This window comes from Drosophila biarmipes, chromosome 2L (genome assembly GCF_025231255.1).
Source record: "Drosophila biarmipes strain raj3 chromosome 2L, RU_DBia_V1.1, whole genome shotgun sequence".
In the NCBI taxonomy this organism is placed as follows: domain Eukaryota; kingdom Metazoa; phylum Arthropoda; class Insecta; order Diptera; family Drosophilidae; genus Drosophila; species Drosophila biarmipes.
Window position 1 is genome coordinate 17,981,624 of NC_066612.1, and position 21,725 is coordinate 18,003,348.

At 42.7% G+C, this 21,725-nt stretch overlaps 6 protein-coding genes across 10 annotated transcripts in view; 3 read left to right on the plus strand and 3 right to left on the minus strand.

The window, feature by feature from the left end:
* The window catches only part of LOC108034098 (trissin receptor), a 42,103-nt gene extending 38,521 nt beyond the window's left edge, over positions 1–3,582 (minus strand). For both annotated transcript variants that reach the window (XM_017108866.3, XM_017108865.3), the window contains exon 1: positions 3,481–3,582. In XM_017108866.3, the coding sequence (XP_016964355.1) occupies positions 3,481–3,541 (61 nt within the window). In that variant the 5' untranslated portion in view covers positions 3,542–3,582. The remainder of the gene's footprint in view (positions 1–3,480) is intronic.
* A 1,551-nt stretch (positions 3,583–5,133) lies between these two features.
* LOC108034141 (venom dipeptidyl peptidase 4) lies at positions 5,134–10,357 on the minus strand. 2 transcript variants are annotated; one of them, XM_050885189.1, is made up of 6 exons: positions 10,162–10,357; positions 7,516–7,610; positions 6,542–7,458; positions 5,743–6,479; positions 5,473–5,684; positions 5,134–5,417 (listed from the first exon to the last, which is right to left on the minus strand). In XM_050885189.1, exons 1-6 carry the CDS (start codon positions 10,337–10,339, stop codon positions 5,304–5,306), a joined length of 2,253 nt encoding a protein of 750 aa, XP_050741146.1. In that variant the 5' UTR covers positions 10,340–10,357; the 3' UTR covers positions 5,134–5,303. The 2 variants fall into 2 exon arrangements, with proteins under 2 accessions (XP_050741146.1, XP_016964425.1); XM_017108936.3 differs by lacking the exon at positions 10,162–10,357 and adding an exon at positions 8,613–8,913.
* Positions 10,358–10,656: 299 nt separating this feature from the next.
* LOC108034259 (myb-like protein AA) lies at positions 10,657–12,957 on the minus strand. Its single transcript, XM_017109116.3, has 2 exons — positions 12,331–12,957; positions 10,657–12,267 (listed from the first exon to the last, which is right to left on the minus strand). The coding sequence occupies exons 1-2, from the start codon at positions 12,639–12,641 to the stop codon at positions 11,154–11,156; spliced, it is 1,425 nt and encodes a 474-aa protein (XP_016964605.3). The 5' UTR covers positions 12,642–12,957; the 3' UTR covers positions 10,657–11,153.
* Positions 12,958–13,396: 439 nt separating this feature from the next.
* Positions 13,397–15,087, plus strand: LOC108034342 (uncharacterized). Its single transcript, XM_017109225.3, has 2 exons — positions 13,397–13,691; positions 14,091–15,087. The coding sequence occupies exons 1-2, from the start codon at positions 13,477–13,479 to the stop codon at positions 14,830–14,832; spliced, it is 957 nt and encodes a 318-aa protein (XP_016964714.1). The 5' UTR covers positions 13,397–13,476; the 3' UTR covers positions 14,833–15,087.
* A 1,137-nt stretch (positions 15,088–16,224) lies between these two features.
* On the plus strand, positions 16,225–17,186 carry LOC108033486 (C-type lectin 37Da-like). Its single transcript, XM_017107825.3, has 2 exons — positions 16,225–16,354; positions 16,412–17,186. The coding sequence occupies exons 1-2, from the start codon at positions 16,264–16,266 to the stop codon at positions 16,867–16,869; spliced, it is 549 nt and encodes a 182-aa protein (XP_016963314.1). The 5' UTR covers positions 16,225–16,263; the 3' UTR covers positions 16,870–17,186.
* A 578-nt stretch (positions 17,187–17,764) lies between these two features.
* LOC108033846 (beta-1,4-glucuronyltransferase 1) overlaps positions 17,765–21,725 on the plus strand; it is a 36,065-nt gene continuing 32,104 nt past the window's right edge. Inside the window, exons 1-2 of one of the 3 annotated variants that reach the window (XM_017108477.3) lie at positions 17,765–17,897; positions 18,489–18,674. The gene's annotated coding sequence lies outside the window, so the exon portion shown is untranslated. Of the gene's footprint in view, positions 17,898–18,424; positions 18,675–21,725 lie in introns of all 3 variants that reach the window. The other 2 variants (XM_017108479.3, XM_017108478.3) reach the window with 2 other exon arrangements.

Sequence of the window (21,725 nt, forward strand, 5' to 3'; positions counted from 1 at the left end):
CTTGCCAATAATAAAAGGCTTCGGGAGGCAGCAAAAATTAAGCATACGCCATGTGAGACCGCAGCATGCGAGCTGCAATCCGGGCTTAAAGCTCCACTCCGTAAAGCCATGGGAGGAGTGTTTGCTCCGAACGGCTTCCATTTGGATTTACGACTTTAAGAAAGGGGCGACGAGGGATGGAGTGCGATGCTAAGCACTTCCCACTTTGTAGCAATCTCTCTGAAAACATGGCGTATGCGTAACGCGAGGCACATAACTCAAATCGCCGGGCTTATTCATCTCCATATGCAAAGTAGATTTATGTCACATTTCTGTTCTGGCGCTACCATTTTTCGGCCCTCTCGAGCCATTTGAAATTCCCACAACTTGTCGACGTATTTCGCTTGTTTGTTGATTAGGGCTCGACGTATTTTTCTCCCAAGCGTGAGCATTTTTCTGGCACATTTTTCCACTTTTCAAAACTTAAAGTCAACATTTCCTGCCCGTAGATATGGCCCACATTGTACAGGCTCTTCTGGTGGAGTTTTATTTTTATATTCTATTTCATTCGCTTGGTTATTTTTGGGGTTTCCCGAAGTGTTCTCTAATTCAGGCTTGCATTATTTAATTACTTAAATTCCTTGTCTGACGTTGTGCAAACAGTGCACGTGCCTGAATTTTTGACTAGAACTTTTCGAGAATAATGGAATTATAAATTGAGACCTTTCCTAACTTGGAAGTTTGGACACGTTCTAAACAAAATTTTGGCGAGCAACAAAAGAATCACAATGCTTGGGTTGAAATTTAAGTTTCTTTGATGTGGCCCCTTACTCTAATCGATACACCAATATCGATAAAATAATAATTATATTTTCAGTACAGTTTTATGAAAAAAACTCTTTTAGATATTAAATTAATCATACATTTCCTAAGACAAAAACAAGTTTTTAAAGGCACCGCAAGTCCTAAGAGCAGAATGTAAGAAAAAATGTAGCAATAAACATTCCTATTTCTAAAAAACTATGTCGAAACTTGCGAAACACTTTCAAGTTCTTTATTGAAATTCGTGAGGAAAATGTCAAGCAATGGCAAAGTGCAAGAAATAAGACGTCTCAAATAAGCTGTGGCCACAGGCCATATGGCTTATAGAATCCTGGCAGTCCTGGCAATGCAGGCCAGCGGAAAACCAACTGTAAGTCTTGCCATTGTTTACTCAAAACGAAAGCCAGGTCAGGCTTTTGGCTTAGGATTGGCTCTTGGGGCGCCTTTTGGATCCTGGCCAGCTTGCCACTTTGGATAAGTGTTGGTTGTATTGCCCACTTTAACAGCTTTTTGGCAATGCATTTTGTCCGATTTTGCAGCAGTTTAAACATTTATAATATATGTTGGTTTTTTATTAGCTTCGCTCGTGCAGATTATGTTTTCCTATCTTGGTTATAATTTAAATAATGTAATTTTTAAATAGTAAGCTTTTTATTTAATTCTCTTTGAATATATTTTGCCATTGCGTTTATGCGGCTTTTAAAGCAATTGAAATATGAACACTATGTGCGGTTTTTATAAGCTTTATTTGTGCTTTAATGTAATCTATTAAAATTTAATATCTTTTACAATTAAGTGTTGATATTTAATTCTATAGTGGCTAATGGCATTGGTAAAATCCAAGTTTGCAAAAATATGTATTTTCCATTCTGGTTAAAACTGTCTCTACAGGACAGCTTTTTTCTCCTAAGGGATAAAATCAGTTCCATTGAACGGAGAAGGAACGCCATCGAAAAACTTTCCTTGGGACATAAGCTTAAAATGATTTCTTTCACCGACCTCAAACTTTATTTTAGGACGCCTTGTGGTTTGTGCTGTCGTCGGTGGCGATAAATTTAAAAATTTTAAACGGAACTTGAAGCAATTCTATCTTATTCAATATTTATTCGCTGCAGCATAATTTTTTTTTAAGTGAAATGGTTGGGCATAAATTAATAAAATAAAATGAACATTTCGCAATGCTGCTGCAACCATCAGAATGTTTAAATCGAATGCAAAGCGGCATATGTACTCACAAAATAGCCCACAGGGACATAAAATAAAAGCTTCCTGCATTTAACTCTATTTTTACTTTTTACATGTGGATATTTGGTCTATTCTGCACGCCACAAATTGTTGCATTTTTTAAATATTCTGACTCAGCATTTATTTGTGGTTCAAAAAAGTGCTTTAATTCCCGGAGGACCTGAACATGGCCATAAAAATGATTGCACTGCAGAGCCTAAAAATGTGCGCTATATAAAAAAGGAGGGAAAAACATAGACGGGTCAAGACGGGACCGGACTATTACAATCTTTTATGTATTACTATCATCACCCTGCTGACCTTTGGCAAAAACCTGGACAGAGAACTTTAAGGCCCAGAGTTTTGACATTCTGGGTATTAATCGCAATTGGTGTCAGTCTGCGTTGCTAATTGAGCAGAACAAAAGGCCGAAATCGAACCATATCCAAGAAGTACAAACACGTACGAATGTTCAGGGTAATAAACCATTTTCTACGACTGAAAAACGATGGTCGCAAATCATCTACAAAATAAGAAGATGCTTCGATTGTATATGCGATTATGCGTTTTCCTCTTGAACTGAAGAATTCGCGACTTCGACTCGGCCTTTTTTATTGACAAAACCTCTAATTTTTAATAAATAAGTTGTAAAAAATAAGTATTTTTAAAGTCATCGATCATTATCTGCCCACCCTGGCCTACACATCTTGTCCGACTTCTGGCAAGATTTGTTGCGAACAGTTTTAAAAACTAAAATACAAGTATCGATTAATATGTGACATATAATGGAGGACCTTTTGAATTACCACTTCTTTTCTTAGCAGCTCTTGAGCAGTTTATGCTTTTCATAAAGCAGGGATTTCTTGCTTCCGTGTAACAGGTGCCATCGTAACCGCAAACTGGGCGATAGTTTCTTGAACAGTAGTTCGGACAACTCTCGGCACAATAAAACCAAAGGCCGAGGGCAACCAATTTGAGGATATGCATAGTTGCAACTTCTCTCGAAAAGCAAACTTTAGCAAATATCTATGGTGAGTTAATACTTTCTGTGAGGTCTGTTTCTATGCGGAACAAGTTTATTAGGCAAGCCACATTTAAGGAAAGGTAAACCTAAATTCGACATGGCGAACTTTTACCACTGCAATAAAAATAAATGTATAATAGCTAATAAATATAAAAAAAAAATTGCCTAAAATTAAATATTCATGGCACAATCGAGACCAATAAAAAATGTCATGCCTTATTTTCTGTAGATTTGTCTTATTATATTTTTTATGGAAGACTTGCCAGATTTTAACTGAAACATTTTTTTCTGCGCAGTGTTTCCATTTGGGAATGTATATTACTTCGCTCGTAGCTGCATCTTTATAGTTTTTGAGGCTTGGAAAATCCAAGCACTTTTAGTAATTAAATTTAATTTACTGACTTTAACCGCAAAAATATGAAAAAACTCACTTTGTATGGAAATGTCACAAAGGTCAACAAGTTTTTTGCGGCCCGAGCGACCGCGAGACATTCGTAGAGCGTCCTGAATGCGAAAGGCAGGAATATTTTCCACACAATAAAATTACAGCGTAGTTTTAGTTTATCCCCGTCCCTCACGTGGGGCACGTTTCCGCCTTGGCGCTGTCAAACAAAAGGCACCCGGGAGGCCCCAAGTTGAGCAAAATGTCGAGCCGCCGCTGAAATAAACCGGCGCTGCGAAAAACACATAAACTCGCACAACGTCACACATAGAATGTCGCTGGACGTGCGAAAATTTGCGCCTTCCGCTCGACATTTTTGCGGCTGAGCCCTATTTCATTAATTTAATTTGTCACATGGCGCACTGCTCCAGACGAAACAAGTATCAGAACGGCATAGTTAAAATATAGTTTAGGATTAAATTTATATTCGTTCGTTGGGGATTACTTAAATATGGTTTTATTTAAATGCTATCTTGTACGATATAAATATGGGTTAGGGGCTTGCATCGTTACATTTGTAATTTATAATTTATAAATTAAAGATGTTTTATAATAGACATTGTAATTTCTTAAATGATATCTGGCGCACTGCTCCAGACGAAACAAGTATCAGACGGCTTAGTTAAAATATAGTTTAGGATTAAACTTATATTCGTTCGTTGGGGATTACTTAAATATGGTTTTATTTAAATGCTATTTTATACAATAAAAACATGGGTCAAGGACTTAATTTATTATTTTGTTAAAGATGTTTATAATAGACGTAAGTAATTACTAAAATTGTATCTCATAGTTTAAACCACAAGTCTACTGACGCTTTATCAGGGGTCTATAGCAGCAAAAGGCTACAGGCTTCCATTATTTTTTAAATTATGCATTTAAGCTTATTTATACTGACTCTTTCGCAGAACCAATCAGCGTCTGTTGCCTTATTTTTTCCATTTTCACTTCTGCTTCCTTTCCTGCCCTTAATTGGGCCTCTGTTTTTATTTTTACAGCTCCGAAAGCGCAAAATTAACAATTATGTAGAAACAATGGCGGGAACGAAATTAAATTTCATGCTTGGTCAATCGCAAGAGTTTAAAAGTTTGCATCGTTTTCATGACATCTCCACTGGGCGTGTGGATCGCCACAGAACGCAATTAGTTGGGCACTTAATCCGGCAGGAAAACACCAGCAAACCGGCATCGGGACCATCAGGAGCATCAGGAGCCACCAAAGCAGAATGACACCCCGATTAGCGCCGGCTGTGCTGGGGCTTATCCCATCTGCATCGCCTGGCTTAAATGCGCGGAAATTGTTTGAGAGTCTTTATTATCATTGCTTTAAACTGCAACTGAGAATTCCATTTAACTTTGGACCCCTGGATCTGATTAATGAATATAAACAAGTCTTTCGAGGCATAAATAAGTCCTTTAAGACAGAAAATCCGAAACCGCATCACATTAATCAGTTAGCAAACAAAACAAAAGAGAGTTCAAGGACGTCTAGGTTTAATGGGTAAACAATGGATCTGCTTTCAGCCCCTAATGAAAAGGTGACTTTGATACACTCAAAATAAATTGTTTTATATTTTTGCCTAGGAAAATTAAATATTATAACTGACATCTTCAAAACTCTTTCCTTTTTAAGCATCAAATAATTTTCAATATAATATTTTTATTTTTGTATTACCTTCTAGGCTTTTCTGCCTCGTTAAGAAATGTTCTTGTTTCGTTTTGTATACATTTAACATTTAATAAAATTTGAATACAAAAGTGTAAAAACGTTTCAAATACATATATTTGACTAGAAGGACACCAGTTGTCTCTACTACACAGCGTCTTCCTGGACATCTAGGCTAAGGCAGTTGATCCAGAAGGCATCAATGGTATGGTACAAATGGGGCAGTGCATTTCCGATTCCGTGGTTCTCATCGGTGTACGTCTAACAAGAGGAAGCTATACATTTTCTGAACCAGGCTTTGAATCAATATTAATACCTGCTCCTCGAATTGAATGTCCTTTTGCTGCAGCAGCTTGGCCAGCAGCAGGGAGTGCTGGTAGTGCACATTGTCGTCTCCGGAGCCATGAATCAAGAGGAAGTCGTGAGATTTGAAGTTCTCCAAGTTCAGGAAAACGCTGCTCTCGTTGTATTTGGCCAAGTTGTCGTCCTCGGTGGGCAGTCCCATGTAGCGCTCGGTGTAAATGGTGTCTAGATAAAGGTGGAACTCGTGAAGAAGCTGCCACTTTTAAGGATATTATTCACTAACCGTAGTACAGCCAGGAAGTGACTGGGGCCACTGAAACGCCGCACTGAAAGATCCGCTCGTCATCCTTCTCGATGGTCTTAGCCGTCATGTAGCCCCCGTAGCTCCATCCCCAGATGCCGCAACGCTCAGCATCCACAAAGGCCAGATTCTGTTGCATCCAACGAGTGACGAACAGTTGGTCCTCGACCTCGTGATCGCCCAGATCATTGTTCACCGAGAACAGCAGCTCCTTGCCCTTGTTTCCCGTTCCCCTGCCGTCGATATACGCGTAGATGGTCTCCCGGGAAGTCGTGACAAAGGCCTCGTAGCCCAAGGTGAACCCGTTTGTCACCCGCACCGAGTTGGGACCCTGGTACACCACCACGATCAGCGGGTACTTCTTGGCCTCATCGAAGTTGGGCGGCAGGGCGAGCTTGGCCACTCCAATGCTACCATCGGCCAGGGTTACGTTCAAGAAACGGTAGCTGGGTCGCAACTTCAGCTCTATTTGCTTGCGGTACGCCGTATTGGGCTCCCAGTCGACCTGGAGCGTTTTTGTGCCGGCCTCGAAGATCCTCGTATAACTGGGATTGGGTCCGTTGCAGGAGAGCGTGTAGTAGGAGAAGGACTTGCTGAAGGTAGCCGATGCCGAGCGACAGGCTACGCCGTCTACATCGATTTGATCGCAGCTGAGGCACTCATCATTGCTGAACACATGGTACACCGAGGGATTTCCCGGCTGGGTGGCCTGGTAGTAACTGTAGGAATATATTTGAAAATAGTTATTATATTAACTACATATTAGATCCCGTCTACTTACAGCTTGTCCCTGGCCTCATCATAGCCGTATACGCTTAAGACTGTGAAGTTACCGCGCGACTGCCAGCTGTTGAGCCCCGTCTCGAGGTCTAGGTTCCACACCTGGTACCAGTTGTCTATGTAGTAGCCGAAGATACAGCTCTTGCCCGTGCTGAGGCACTTGGGCGTGCTGATGTCCACCCAGCCGCGGGGCTCCTCCAGCCTCTTCACCTCCGCACACACGCCCTCGTGGCTGCAGCTCTGAATCGAGGCGAGGTTCTGGCGCCGATTCATCCAGGTTATGAGCAGGTGCGTCGCATTCGACCAGACAACGTTCTGCAGGATGTGATCGCTGCCCACGATCTCGACTGGCGCCACAATGCGCTGCATGGTGGGAGTGCTGTCGGTGAGGTCGTAAACCCGCAGGCTCACCAGCGGGTTCTTGGAGCCCGATTTGGGGTACTTGAGGTGCTCCTCGTGCGGATACTGATAGAACTCGGTATGCCCGTCGCCGTACAGGAAGTAGTTGAAGGTCTCCACATCGGTGTCGTCGAAGAAGCCCACCGCCAGCTTGGTTCCGTCCGCCGACCACCACAGGGCGCTTCCACTGCTCAGGACCTCCTCTTCGTAGACCCAGTCGGGCACCCCGTTGTACACCACTCCGTCCACGCCGTCGTCCGTGATGCTGATCTCATCCTCCTCGCTGAAGTGGATGTACACATTGTTCAGGTAGACGTAGGCCAGTCGGTCCCGCAGCGGCGACCATCCGCAGTACTGCAGCTTCTCGCCCTTGTGGATCTGGACGGTCGTGTTGCTCTCGATATCAAAGACATCGTACTGAGCTATGTAGGAGTGTCGGAACTTCTCCGTGAGGTTGTGCCGGATCAGGATCTTCGTGTTATCGGGCGAGAGTGAGAAGGTGGCCCCCACATAGTTGTTCTGAAAGATAAACCGGTTGAATGGTAGGTCTTTGATATAGCTTTTGTGGTATCCTACCAGGAACGAGGAGTTTTGGAAGATCACGTCCGTCTTGGTGGCTGCATTGAATTTGTGGATGGATCTGTCGGAGGCTGTGTAGTAGAACTCTTCGTCTGCAAATAATAATAATGTTAAGGGATATAGTATGTTAGGTACCACTGAAAAATCAAGGTTTAAGCCAACAATTGCTTGGCGCTAAAAACTTAATTAGTTTAGGATACGATTATCACGTTCATTCAGCTTTCATTGACTAGCCTGATTTCTTAAGCAGTTCTTGATTTCTGCTCGCTACTTAGGTCTAATTGGAAATAAGAAAGTAATACCATTTTAATGGTAATGCCATTGTTTAAATTTGGTCTAGTGCCAAAAAAGAAAGGCCATTACTTAGCACGTCGAAAGTTAAAGTTAAATAAGAGAAATCTAGCAATGGAGAAGACTTGAGTTGGCTTCTGAAAATAAAGCCATTTCAGGTTTCCAAAGACAGTAACATTGAAAATTGGACAGCTCTAAAGAACTCACTTTCCTAAGTAATGATGTAACCTAGGAATTCTAAATCATAGCAAATCTAAAGTTGCTAACGTTATCAAAACACTGCCATTATAGTTAGCCAAAAGGCGGAGATAAGAAACGAAATATAATGGCGCTATCGAGGTATAAACTGATGATCGTAATCATCAGTTCAGATTAGATTTTAGAATTGAACGAAACGAAACTTTCTGCAGTACTTTAAGTTTGGCTAGACCTTTTTCCAGAATTTGTTTTTTGTTTTAAAACTATTAAAAAATGTGTGATACAATAGTGTAGTTTGCCAAGTTCGGAAGATTACACTTATTTTCCTCTGTGTAGAGCTTTGAATGGGAAATGAATGGATCAGTTCGAATTAGAATAAGAAATGTCTTCACAAATAAGCCCATTGATAAGGTCGCAGCACCCGCTGATTATGACAACAAGCCCGGCGGTAGAAATCCCCGGATGATTATTCACCGCGGGAATACTCCGCATGATATCTCCCCGCGGGATGCACTCCAGATGATAACGGGCGAACACAACAAGGTTTCTGAATGTGGAATGACCAACGTTTCTGGGTCGTCGAACCGCTCCGATGAGCAACCAACCTGTTATCCAGGTGCCATTGAAGCTCCGGAGCCCTGAAGTGCCATACAGGGCTTCCGTTAGTTCCCACGCTGTCTTATTCCCCTCCTCGGCACGCCCGATCACAGCCGCCGAGGACGGTCGCAGGCAAACAACGACCAGGAGGAGGGAGGTGGTCAGTAGCGATTCAGCGTGCATGTCGAATGCCGCCGAAAACCCAATAGGTGAAATTACACTTGTCAACCAGCCCAAGAAACCCGCGAAACCCACAACACGTAACTCTCCGCGGCGCGGCCGAAAAGCAACTGAGTCGAAATCAGAAATCAGAAATCAATTGCAATCACACAGCAATTAGCGTGCACGTCGACGTCGACCGCGGCAGAAATGGAGATTACGAGTCGGAGAGAGCTGCCCAGTGAGATCGCCAGGGCCTTGCCAGATGCCCTCAGTTATGAACCGCTCTTAAAAGCTACACTTGCCTACAAAGATTCTACCATTCTCCAGACCCATTTAGAGAAGTTATCTCAAGAACATCATTCGATATCCGATAATATTCTGAATTTCTTTACCCTAAAGACTTGATACATTTTGTTTTTCATTTTTAGATAGTTATAAGCAATCATTATAAGCAAGCCGAAGTTTGTATACCCTTGCAGTTATAAGAAATAGTCAACTTCAGTGATATTAAAAAAAAATTATTTTTTTATTTTTTCATCCAATTTTTTTGACATCTATATTTTAGAGTAGTCTGATTTTCATTAAATTGAATTAAATTGAAATTCTTTAAAATATAAAAAATTATACACCCAGTATTATAAGATAATATGTCGAAAAGCCACAAAGCTATAATTTGTTTCATATTATTTTCCCACCAATTTTCGGATCGTTCCTATAACAGCTACATGATATAGTCCTCCGATTTCGATAAAATTTAATTCCTAATCCAAAACTAATTAAAAAATGTTATTTAGGAGGTAATATTTTAAAAAACACCGAATATATAATTTTTTCATAATATTTTACCAAAACTTTTCCTATCGTTCCTTTGGCTGCTATATGATATAGTCGTCCGATTTTTATAAAATTTAATGCGAAGTTCAAAACCAATTAAAAAATGGTATTTCCAAGCGTATAAGATATAGTTGGCCGATCCGGCTGGTTCCGACTTACATACTACCTGCAATAGAAAAAAGACTTTTGGGAAAGTTTCAGCTTGAAAGCTTTAAAACTGACAGACTAGTTTGCGCAGAAACGGACGGACAGACGGACGGACTAGATTGACTCGTCTAGTGACGCTGATCAATAATATATATAATTTATGGGGGCGGAAACGTCTCCTTCACTGCTTTGCAAACTTCTGACTGAAATCATTATACCCTCTGCAAGGGTATAAAAATCGCAAGACCATTTTATAGGAAGCTAGGATTGATTTAAATTTACAATTCGTGAAATTGAGATTAAGTTTTCTGGAGTTGCGAAAAACATGGATTGCTTAAATATGTAAGAAGAAGAATTCTCAAATTGGGATAGGTTTTTCTGATCTTAGTTTTCATGGTTATGATCTCAGCTTACCCGTCTTCCAGGTGCCATTAAAAAATTTCTGTTTTTTTCCCAAGCCATATAGCGACTCCCTTATTTTCCAGGGGCTCCTAGCTCGCGCCTTGTGTTTGGCTTCTGCTGGATAGTTGAAACCGACTGCTAATTGTAGCAGCAGCAACGAAGCACTCCAGTACTTAACTCCACCGCACATAACTGAACGAGCCCGGAATGAACGAGTGAATGAACCGACTTCAGCGACCGTACATGATTATATTAAAATTGAGCCCTGTGGAAGAAAGGCCGTAGCGAAAGCCCCCATTTAAATACAAAAACCGAAACAAGTAGAAACGGCACTCGTTAATAATTACTAACTACTTTACAAAATTAACTCGACTCTGTACTTCAGGCTTTCCTGTGCAGTTGTTCAGTAAAAACGTAAGTTACGTTTTTATCTGAAACTACATATGTACTTCGTACAGTCAGTAAATAGATTAAATCGATTGCTTTAAATAAAAGTGTTTTGGACTGTATGTTTCCAAGTAAGTTTATTATTAATATTTAACCAAGTCTTTAAAAAAGTGAAATACTTTACAGCTAATGAGCGATAAGTATCTTATAGTCGGAGTGGCATACGGAGGTAAAGAACACTTCAAATCGCATGGCATCTGTCTCAGAAAACACCAGTCTATTGGTAAACCAAAGATATTGAATTCACTTTTAAAAAAGTATACATCGGTAAGATGCATTGAAAAAATTACTGGCTTATACTACATTTTGTAATATTTAACTGCAGTCTTAGGCTTTTGTTCCTTACTCAAAGTCTTTTCTAAAAGAGTTCCTTCCTTCCATGCACTAAGCAATATAATATTTCTCGATTTTATATTTATTTATTAATTAAGTTTATCCTTAATCTTACAAACATTGTTGCATGTTTTTTGTTAAGTTTTGTGGTACTGATCGAGTAACTGAATCTAATGATCATTAACTGCAATCCGAAATTGAGGTTTTAAAGTCCGAAAAGGTATTCATTGCGGCCGCTGGGCCGCAGGATGCTGATGTTGCAGCTGGCGGTTGGGCTCCGGCTGCTGGAGGTGCATGATGTGGGTCAGAATCTGCTCCTGCTGCTCCAGACACTTGGGAAAGAAGGTCTGCATAAGGTCGACTTTGCGCTCCTCCAGCTCCAGGCGCTGGCGGCAGATCTTGGTCTGCTCGTAGAGTAGCTGGTTCTTCCGCCGAACCTCCTCCATGTAGAGAGCCTCCAGCGAGTCGGCATGCGGCGGATTTACGGATCCGTAAGGACGACCACGCTTTCGGGGCACGGCAACAGGTGTGGCGCCAGGTGGATGGGAGGACTGAGCTGCCGCCGGAGCCGGAGCAGCTGTCGGAGCTGAAGCTGGAGCATGGACCGCTACTGGCGCCGCCATGGCTCCGTTCGCGTTGGTGGCTACGCTAATGGTGTTGTTACTGCTATTGATGTAGGCTACCGCCGTGATGGGCTGGTGGTTGACAGTCGAGGTGGCCACAACGCTGTTGCCACTGTTGTTATTAAAATGGACAGGCTGCTGCTGAAACTGCGGCTCATAGCTTTGCTGAAACTGCTGCTGTTGTTGTTGCTGCTGCTGTTGTTGTTGTTGTTGTTGCTGCTGCTGCTGCTGTGGTGTCTGCAGCTCGAGCAGCTGAGCCGGCTCGGCTGGCGAATACTGTTGCAGCTGCTCCGGAAAGGGCAGCGAGCGGTACTCTTCGTCCTCGTACTCCTGTTTGACCACCTCGTCGTACTGGTCCGTGAACAGCTCCGTGCTAAAGCTCATCCCACCGCTGTTGTTGTTGTTGTGGCTGCTGCCATGATTACTATTGCTGCTGCTGTTATAAAAGGTGGCAGCCGGCGGCTCAGAGGCCAGGATGATAGTCTGCTGCTGTACCGGCTGCTGCTGCTGCTGTTGTTGCTGTGACTGCTGCTGCTCATTGGGAGCATCATCGCGTGGAGGCGTCATGTCCCGGTTATTGAGCAGTGCCTCTGGTGGCAGGGGTTCCGCGTTCTTGGGCCTGTGCAGGTTCTTCAGGATGCGGTTGATGATGTCGTACTTCTTCCAGCGCGTGGCCTGGCTGGAGGGGTCCGCCTGCAGCTGTTTCTTCACCGACCTGTGTGCAAAAGCAGACCGAAATGGTGAGTGAAACATAGACCCAAACTCGGCGGGTACTCACCTGAACTTGGCCCTGGTCTGGTTGACCTTCATCTGGATCTCCTCGGGCTTCACGTCCACGGCGAACCGATCGCGAAGCTCCTCGGCCCACCGGCCGAAAAAGATGGTATTCTTGCCGGTGCGAGTCAACCGCCAGTTGTCGCGGCCCCAGATCTCGTAGAGGCGCTCCTCCTCGCTGGGCGTCCAGTAGCGACGAGCCTTCTCCTTGGCGCGGCCCTCGAGCACCTCCTGACCGCCACACATGGACAGATCCTGGTCGGACCCGGCTGTACTGCCTCCGCCTGCGTTCAGCGCGACCTTCTCGTAGTCCATCGGCCGATCTGCTCCAGCTTCAGCTGCTGCTCCTGCTCCTCTGTCACGGCGCTCCTTGCTTTGGGCGTCTCTGTGGCCTCCGTCCGAGTTACACAATTTGAGGCGATGGGGCAATTGTGGAAAACACGGGGAAGCCAAGAGTTTTCTGCACAAAAAATCAACAACAGCTCTGATACACAGAAGAGTGTGACCGTGCGTCGCGAAAACGCCGAAAGGGCCAAGCAAAAATGCAAAGGCGTTGCATCAGGGGTGTTCCCCAAACGAAGTGTTGTTACACTCCTTGAAGGAAATTTTCTTATTTTAAAAATAAAATATATTTAAATCAATAAGTTCTTTTTTATTGAATATTATATTGAAATTGACTATTAAATAGTTTGATTTAAAACATAGCGCTTACTTAAAAACAGCAAACGATTTATTCAATAAACTATTTATAAATTTGGATTTAAGAATACATTAATACATAAATTTACAAATGCAAACTTCCATAAGACGATCCTTTAAAATATGAACAGTGGAATGGCAATATGCTGCCTGTGCTTGTTTTTATATCACAAACAGACCAAAAAAAAAAACAGAAATTAAGTTAAAAATACTAATGAAATAAACACTTTCATGGTCCTTATTTTAAAGATGTTAAATTCAAAAAAATTACGCGGAATTCCAAAAAAAATTTGAAAAGTATAATGAACTTCCCTATATAAGTGGTAGCATCCGCTTGGTCCCACTGCAAGCATTTTTGGCATTTTCGCGCTTCTGTTGTCTGGTACTCGGTCACGTACGAAAATGTTTGGATAGCCGGAACCAAACAAATCTCGGAAATCGATTTCGCAAAATGAGCGGCCAGAAGCACCTGCGGTTGCGCTACTACACCTCCTTGGAGGAGGCCTTGGTGGTGAAGCTGTGGCGCGAGCACCTGCCCGACATCCCCTCCTACACCGAGAACCTGCCCATTTTCCGGGAAATCGCATTCGGACTGCAGCAGCATGGCATCCGCCTGAACAAACAGGAAGTCCGCCGGCGCATCAACAGCTACCGCAACAGATATTTGTAAGCAGGGTGTAAATGGGGTCCCTAGTGGAGTTAAGAGGTCTATAAGAACCCCGAACATGAGTGCATCCAACCAGCCCAGTTCTCAGAACCAACTTTTTTTTAGAACGCTGCAATGCCAACTCTGTGATGCGACGCCTTCTAGATCCGCGCAAGCTCATCAGCTTACATCTATTTTAGGGATAGGCTATAATGGCGGTCCATCAAAGATTTGTGTGTCTAATTCTTGGCCATAAGACGTAATAAACTCGAATATCCAATAACGACTATCTTAATCTACACTATGTTAAGTAGCTAAGAAATTATTTTAATTCGTTAGGTTCCTCCAGACTTTGCCTTTCCTCCAGACTTTGCCTTTACTATCTTGACCAATATTCTCATGCCTCCATTCTTCCGCAGAAACGAGCGCAATCGCTTGGAGGGCAACCCGGACGCCCAGTCGGACTGGCGCCTCTATTCGCTGATTGACTGCCTATTCCGACCTGCCAGGCCGGCAAGGGACGTGTTCCACGCCCACCATGTCCTGGAGCAGGCCGCCGCCAAAGCTCGGGCGGATCTGCCAGCCCTGCCGCCCCTGCACCTCACGTCCGCCGCCCAGATCAAGTTCGAGCGCGATGCGGACGGAAGCGCCTTTCTGGACCCACAGCCCCTGCTGCGTTCGGCTGTGAAATCGAAGGCTCAACAAGATGACTACCATCACCACCAGGTGAAGGCTGAAACCGAGTACAAGCCCACTGAGGCGCAACTGAGTGTGGTGGGAACTAGTGCCGAGAGTGCCACACGGCGGGCACCACTGACGCCTGCCAATCACCAGTCGCCACCAGGTGCAGACGATCCGCCTTGTGCGATCCACACAAACGGGCAGCCGGAGACAGAGCGATCGGCGTCAAAGAGGAAACGGGGACGGCGCAGCATCCTGCCCCGCACAGGCCAGATCACAATGGCCGCAGTGGAGGGGCTGCGCAAGGAGAACAAGATGCTCCAGGAGCAAAACGACGCCTGTCTGCTGGCGCTCGAGCAGAAAGAGAAGCAGTTCCTGGCCATGCAGCAGAACTTCTTGGCCTATCTGGAGCGGCAGGAGGCACTGCTGGCGCACATTCAGCACAAGGGCGTCAAGCAGGAACTGGACCGAGACTTCTAGCTTTAAGTGGAGATCAGGAGCCTCTGGGAATCTCAGCGCATTTCATTTCGTTCCTTTATCAGATGAATAGTTTATACGACGTACAAAGAGCATAGCGAACCGAAGATATTTGTATTTTATTTGTCCTTTTTTGGTAGCAAAGCCCATACGAATTGGCCAAACAATGTGTTAATTATATTCTTTGTAAAAGATCTCCGTTTGGTATGATCTTAGAGTTAACCCCTACTGTATTAAACATTTAAGAAAGTGAAGAAAGTGTTATTACTGAGTTCGGTCAGAGTTGTGGTTTAGACAAACTACGTTGTTGAGGTTATTAGTTGGTTTTCGGGTTTCTTAAACGCTTGTATCATACAAAGGCCTTTAAGGCTTAGTCTTAACTGGCAAAAGTGGTGCATAAATTTGTTTAACCTCTCGAGGTAGACGCCAACATTGAACCACATCTTTCTATCATGCAAGTCATATTGTATATAAATATATATAATATATTGTATAAATATATTAATATTAGTAGTTTAAAGTGATGTTAGCCTTCATAGGATGCCTTCTCCGGGACATTGCGATCTCAGAAAACATCCTTGGAGACATAATAATTTGGTGTAGTGTATAATGTCAAAATTTTGGAGTCTGAAAAGTCATATGATTTATAACGCTCTTTATAATATTGATTCAAATAGATACGCCTATTGTTCATGACACCCAGAAAAACGGGGTCAAAAAAAGGGTAACCTCGTTGGTTGACAGTTTCAACATTACTTTCAACTAAAGAATGATATATTTTAAAAGAACAATCTTTTTTGAGGGTGTTAGCATTGTTACGCTTACAAGCATCTAACCAATTGTTTATAATTAACAAAATATTATTTAGTTAATAGCTCAAAATACTTATTTTTGGTGGTTAATGAAGTTTGGTTTCCACTGTAGAGGCGAATCAACACGGATATGGTATGTATTCCCTAAAGTTGACTGTGTGTCAGCAAATATCCAGCTCGCTCGGAAGGTTATATAGGCCTAAGTTAAGCCCTATCTCAGCTTCCGGAATGGTAGTTAGGTAAGGCGCAAAGTTGGTCCTCTTAACAAAGTTAAGTGTTTTGTGGCACTTGGCTCCAACTTCGCAAATACCGTGAGGGCTTTGTAAACATTTGCACCGTTTATTCCGGAAAGACCTCGGAATACTTTTGATGCGTTTTGAGTTCGTAAGAGATAAGAAAAAAGTTGAGTCGTATATCGAACGAATGGAACTGCCGAAGATAAGTTATAGACATCCGCACCCGATGAGAGGTACTCCGTAATTGATCTCAAAGTGTGACTGAACTCAGGTTAAATGTATTACCAATTTTAGCAGAATTGTCGTTCATCGGACTCCTGATCACCGATAAATGAGACGTATAAATAGCCTAGAGGACTCTTGCCATTCAGTTAGTCAAAGGCAAAATGTTGAAGAAAACAGTGGCAGTTCTGTTCCTTCTCGCCAGCGTTGGTCTGGGATTATCCTACGAAAAATACGCTACTGGATTTAAAAATGGTGAGCACTTAATACCGAAACATAATGGGATTAAAATTTGCCTTGGCCAATTTTCAGGAAATCCAAACAACTGGCCCATGGACTCGAGCCCCTTCATCAAGATCCACGAAGGGTACTATTACTTTGGACCCGATGCGGTGAACTGGTACATCGCCTACGAGAACTGCCGCAAGTTGGGATCCGAACTGGTAGCCTTCGAAACTAACGAGGAGTTCGATGCTGTTATTGGGTATCTTAATAGCAACCTACCACGCGGCAAATACTGGACGTCCGGCAACGATCTGGGGAAGACTGGAGCCCACAATTGGTTTAGCAGTGCTCAGCGCATAAGTATAAATCGATGGGCCCCTGGGCAACCCGACAACTATAAGGGAGTGGAGCATTGCATACAGTTTGGCTACATATACGGAAACTCAAATAACTACCAACTGGACGACAATCCCTGCGGCGCGCTAAAGAATTATGTTTGTGAGGCTCCAAAGCAGGAAACTATATCGATTGTTGTTTGGAAATAAGGACCCTTTTTTACTAATCAACATCCAAAAAATTAAAACTAGTTCTCACCACTTTAAGTGGTAGATTAAGTTTCGTAAAAAATTTAAAAATTATTTCAGATTCAGACCTTGCGAATCGACCGCAAAGTTTGCTTTAAAATTACGCATACGACATGTGTTCCAGCCAGAAAATACTTCGAATAAATCGATTTCCCCTTCCCAACCATGTCAACTTTCTAAACTAAGTCAATATTAGTAAAATATTGACCAATCCGAAATGTTTTTCAAAGTAGTTCGGAAAGAAGACAAACGAATTTAGGAAATAAAACCAAATCAAAGCCACCCTTATGGAAATAATATATACATAAAATATTTTATCAAGGGCAACATTGCGTACAAGTTATAAACTTTAAAACACATTCGCGTTTTTTTCAAAAAATGTATTTTGTTATAAATTAAATACCTCAAAGCACATCGTAAAGGTGGGTGAGAGTAGGACTTTAAAAATGTCCCTACAAACATGGACCGTCCTAGTGTCCATATAGTACTTGGAATCTAACCAAGGGCCTACACAAAATCAAATACTTTTCAGTCACTATTCTAAACCGTAAGGTAAACCGAAACGATTTAAATTCCTTTGAGCTTAGCGCCTTGCTTTTGGCCTAGTGTGTACAACAACCGGGGATTATTTAGGCAACAACCTTTTTGGGGCTGACAAGAGAGGGACCAGCGCCGGCTGCCGCAATAACCCGAGACCACACTTAACAGGGCTGTTATAGGTGGCGCGTTGGTCGGCGGTTTCCCAATCAGACTCTGTTAGTTTGCCGGACTCAACTGTCAGAGTGACCGCTCGTGCCATGTTCGAAAAAGCCAAAGGTTGGGATAGGGGTAGGGTGTTTGCTGCAGCGCGACGCGGTCATACGCTTGTTTTTGCGTGGGACTTCGAGCGAAACGGTTGTGTTTTTGCGCGAGAGTGCGGGTGGCGGACGCGCGTGCCAATCGGAAAAGGCCTACGAATCAAATGTGTGTTCGCAGCAGGAGCGACTCAGGTGTGTGTGTGTGCGGCGCGGAGAAAGCCAGATTGCTTCAAGATTGAGATAAAGATCGCCGCTGGAGGGGGCAAACGAGTGTGGCAGCACACAATTCAAATGTTTGCCGAGCCCCGCGAGTGTGTGCAGGCGAGCGTCGCCCGAATAAACAACAAAAACTGACTTTGCAGCGCAGAGGCGGAGAGAGGGAGAGAGCGCGGCCGCTGCATGTGGCAGGTCCCAAAATCCCAATCAGAATCAGCTGGCCCGCCCGTGGGCCTCTCCCTGTTGTGTTGGCCAGTGTAAGGTCCCTCCTTCGGCTGCATTCTGGACACACACATCGCGCCCTCTCTCTCCGCCCCCAGGGCCACTACACTGTGCTACAAGCGATGCAAAACCCGTTTCGTTTCATTTCGTCTTGTCGCTTCCCCCTCTGATTCGGTTTTCTGCTGTCGCGTCACGCCTCGTCTTCTTGTTGTTGCTGCTGCCGCTGCTGTTGTTGCTGCGCCGCAGTTGTTGCTTTTCCTAATGCCTCCGTTCATTCATAGAAAACGGTCAGCAGAGCAGCGCAACAGCAACAACAACGCGATTTCTTTTATTTTCGCCCAAAAGCAGCCGAGAGCCAGCGTAAAAATTAACAAAGCCAAATCAGAAGAAATCAAATTTCGAATTCGTGCGGCCACCAGCAACCAACAACAACAACACCAACAACAACACTAGCAACATCAAAGAAAATTATCAAAATCATCATCATCAGCAGCACAAAAGTCGAAAATCGCCCCGCTGTATGTGTGTGATGTAAGTTCGATAATAACCCCGTGCAATTGAAAAGTTTATTTTGTACCCATATCCATGTATCTGTATCTGTATCTGTATCTGTATCTATTGTGGTCCCCTAACTGGCGCTTTTGTTAGCCCCTAATTTGACTTCCTTTCGCTTTCTGCTCGCTGGCGGAACTCGCTAAGTACTATATAGTTATATGCTTTTGAGATACTTCCTTATCATCCCAAAAACTGTATAAATGCGGTCAAAACAATAAACTTCGAGATATCACAAAGAAGAAAAGAAAACATATAGTGTTTATCCACTTTTAAAATAACTATATAAGCAATAAAATAACAATGTCCCACACAATAATCGAAAGGAATTCGGCACATGACTATCTTCAGAGCTCTTATCACTTTATAAATCGAACACTAGGGCCATAAAAATAGCAAACTAGTGAGGATTGGGCTTTTTTCTGAGTTGTTTTGGGGCCATAATCGTGCGGGTCTAGACCAGAGGGTATTCGATAAGGTTTTTGGTAATAGCAATGAAATCATAACTCTTTATCTGGCCTCGCGGTTTTCCCTCACTTTGATTAATTCCATTTCCAATCGCCCTTTAAGATTCGCGTCACCAAAACATTTGTTAACCCATTAAAAATTTGTTCGGTGTTTGTTTTCAAAATAGCTCATTAAAAAGCCCCGCGGACCACATAAATCTTGTCGTCGTTTGCGGCTGAATATTGTCACTTAATAAATACCTGAAAATATACAGCCTAAGCCACACGGGCTCATTTTAAAAATAGAATTTAGTGGGTGTCGACGCGGAACAAGCAGGGGATTATAAAATAGATATTTCATCAGAAACGTATTAGTTTATTTGATGATGTCTAATAGACACATTTATTAAACATGACATAATAATAAATTCTGCTTCAGTTTTTACGATTTAATTTTTGGTTTTTTTGATATTCGAATATCAACAAATTCTCTAAGAAACAAAAATGATATAACACTTTTAATTGCCTGATGAGCTTCCTCGAAACCAAGCTGTTCAAACTGGCGTAATAACGCAGCAAACGTAATTGTTTTGTTTATAAATTAAATATTTGCAGTATTGTATTTGTAGTTCCATGTGTTCCTCCCTATGATGAACTATTTATGTTTGATAAACACTCGCTTATTTGCTCCATTAGTGTTATTAGATCGTTTTCTGGTTGATCAAACGATCCCTCAGCAAATATTTTCCCCAGTAATGGGTAATATTTGTGGAATCGTACGCAGGAGCTGTTCGTCGGATGAAAGAACTGTGTTCTTCGGCCTCAGAGTTAGATGCCGTATCGCAGAATGTTTAAAGATGATAAGAGATGTGGGTGGGGCCCCGAACGCATTGCAGTGGCTGGATTACGTAGAAGCCTGGGCACGGGGGCCCCGATAAGCTGGAGAAGTTTTCCAGTTTTGAGATAAGCGTCGGGGGAAATATCTATTCCCATTATGTTTAACCGGAAGTGCACAGACGCCATACATTGTATGCATGGCTACTAAACAACAATGTATATCATATTCACGTTTTTTAGAAATGAATGTTTTTTATATCCACTACAAAATAAACAGGTGTTTTTTCGTAAACCTATCTTGGAACATTGCATGACACCCACCAAAAACTTACGTAACTAAAACGCTCACATGGATTTACAAGTAATTTTGTTTGTCATAGCGACAAATCTTGAGCAACAATATTTATTACACTGATTGGCACAAAAAAACTGGCTTCAAACAACCCACCTTTTCTGCTTAATTTCGTATCTCTGAGCTCCGGTTCCACCAAGTATATGCTGTAAAAATATTTGATACCTTTATTCAAATGTAGGGTGCATAAAAACATATTTTAATCAATTTCTGTTTCCAAATGCTAGCAAGGAGAGGACTTGAGGCTTCGTAGGCAACATGGCTTAAAGAGCTCTTGACCCTTCCCCTGAATGCCTTATTGGTATTGGCTTACCGTTTTGTGGCTAACCGCAAATAAGCATTTTTGCGCATTTTGTTTTCGCTTGCGTTTTACACTTTCCCAGACCCAGACCCCAGAAATCAGTCAGTTGTAAAAGTATAACTTTGGGTTACATCGCAAGTCAGGTGCGGATTTAAAGGCTATGAGTAAGTTTTTGCTGTAAGAATAAATTATTGTTATGAGGAAAACGTTAAGCATTCAATATGTTATTTTATTTTTCTTACAGTATAATAATAGAACATTAAACGAAGTTATTCAATTCAAAGAAGTTTACCCGAAGAGCGTGTTCTTTGTTAAGCGTTAAAGTATAAACAAGCGTATACTTTTGTTTATAGGTGTGATTGATGTTTGCTTTTTCAATTTAATAATTTTCATTAATGCACTCAACTTGCCCTTTTCTTTTACCCTTACCTGCCGGTGTATCTAAATCAAAAAGGGGATTTTCGGGCAGTCTGCTTTGTCATGACAACTGCAGGGCAGCAGAATGTTTTTCCCACTTCCTCTCACAATTAGGCACGCAAACCCGTCAGTCAGTCACCCAGTCAGGGGCAGGGCCAGGGGTGTTTCCCCCGGGGGTGGCCGGGTGGTTTGGGATCGGGAGCGGGACAGGTGCGCCCCTGTGCGGTGTTCTGACACCTTTCTCCACGGCCAGGGGGCATGTCATCGTGGGCATGACATGCGTTGGTTGCCGGTCGAGCGGCGGCTTATGCTTAATGGTTGATTGAATTGGAGAGAAAGGAACGAAATTGGGTTGTTCCAGGGGCTGAAGATGGGTTTTCGTGCAGCTTAACCCCTAGATAGGGGTTCTACGGAAGTAACCGGGGAATGTATTGCGTTCTACAGTCCTTTTGGGGTCAACCTAATGTCTTAAACACATCCCTTGTACGCATGACTGGGTTGTAAAAAAGTTTGTTTTTCGGTTAATGGTTATTTCTTTAATAATACTTTCTGTGATAAATTTACAAACCAGATGACTAATTCATGTTTTCATAAAATCTTCGATTTAGTCCGCCTTATTTTTAACAGAGTAATGGAATTTGCAACACCTATCAAACTAATTTGTTTCGCTCAAATTA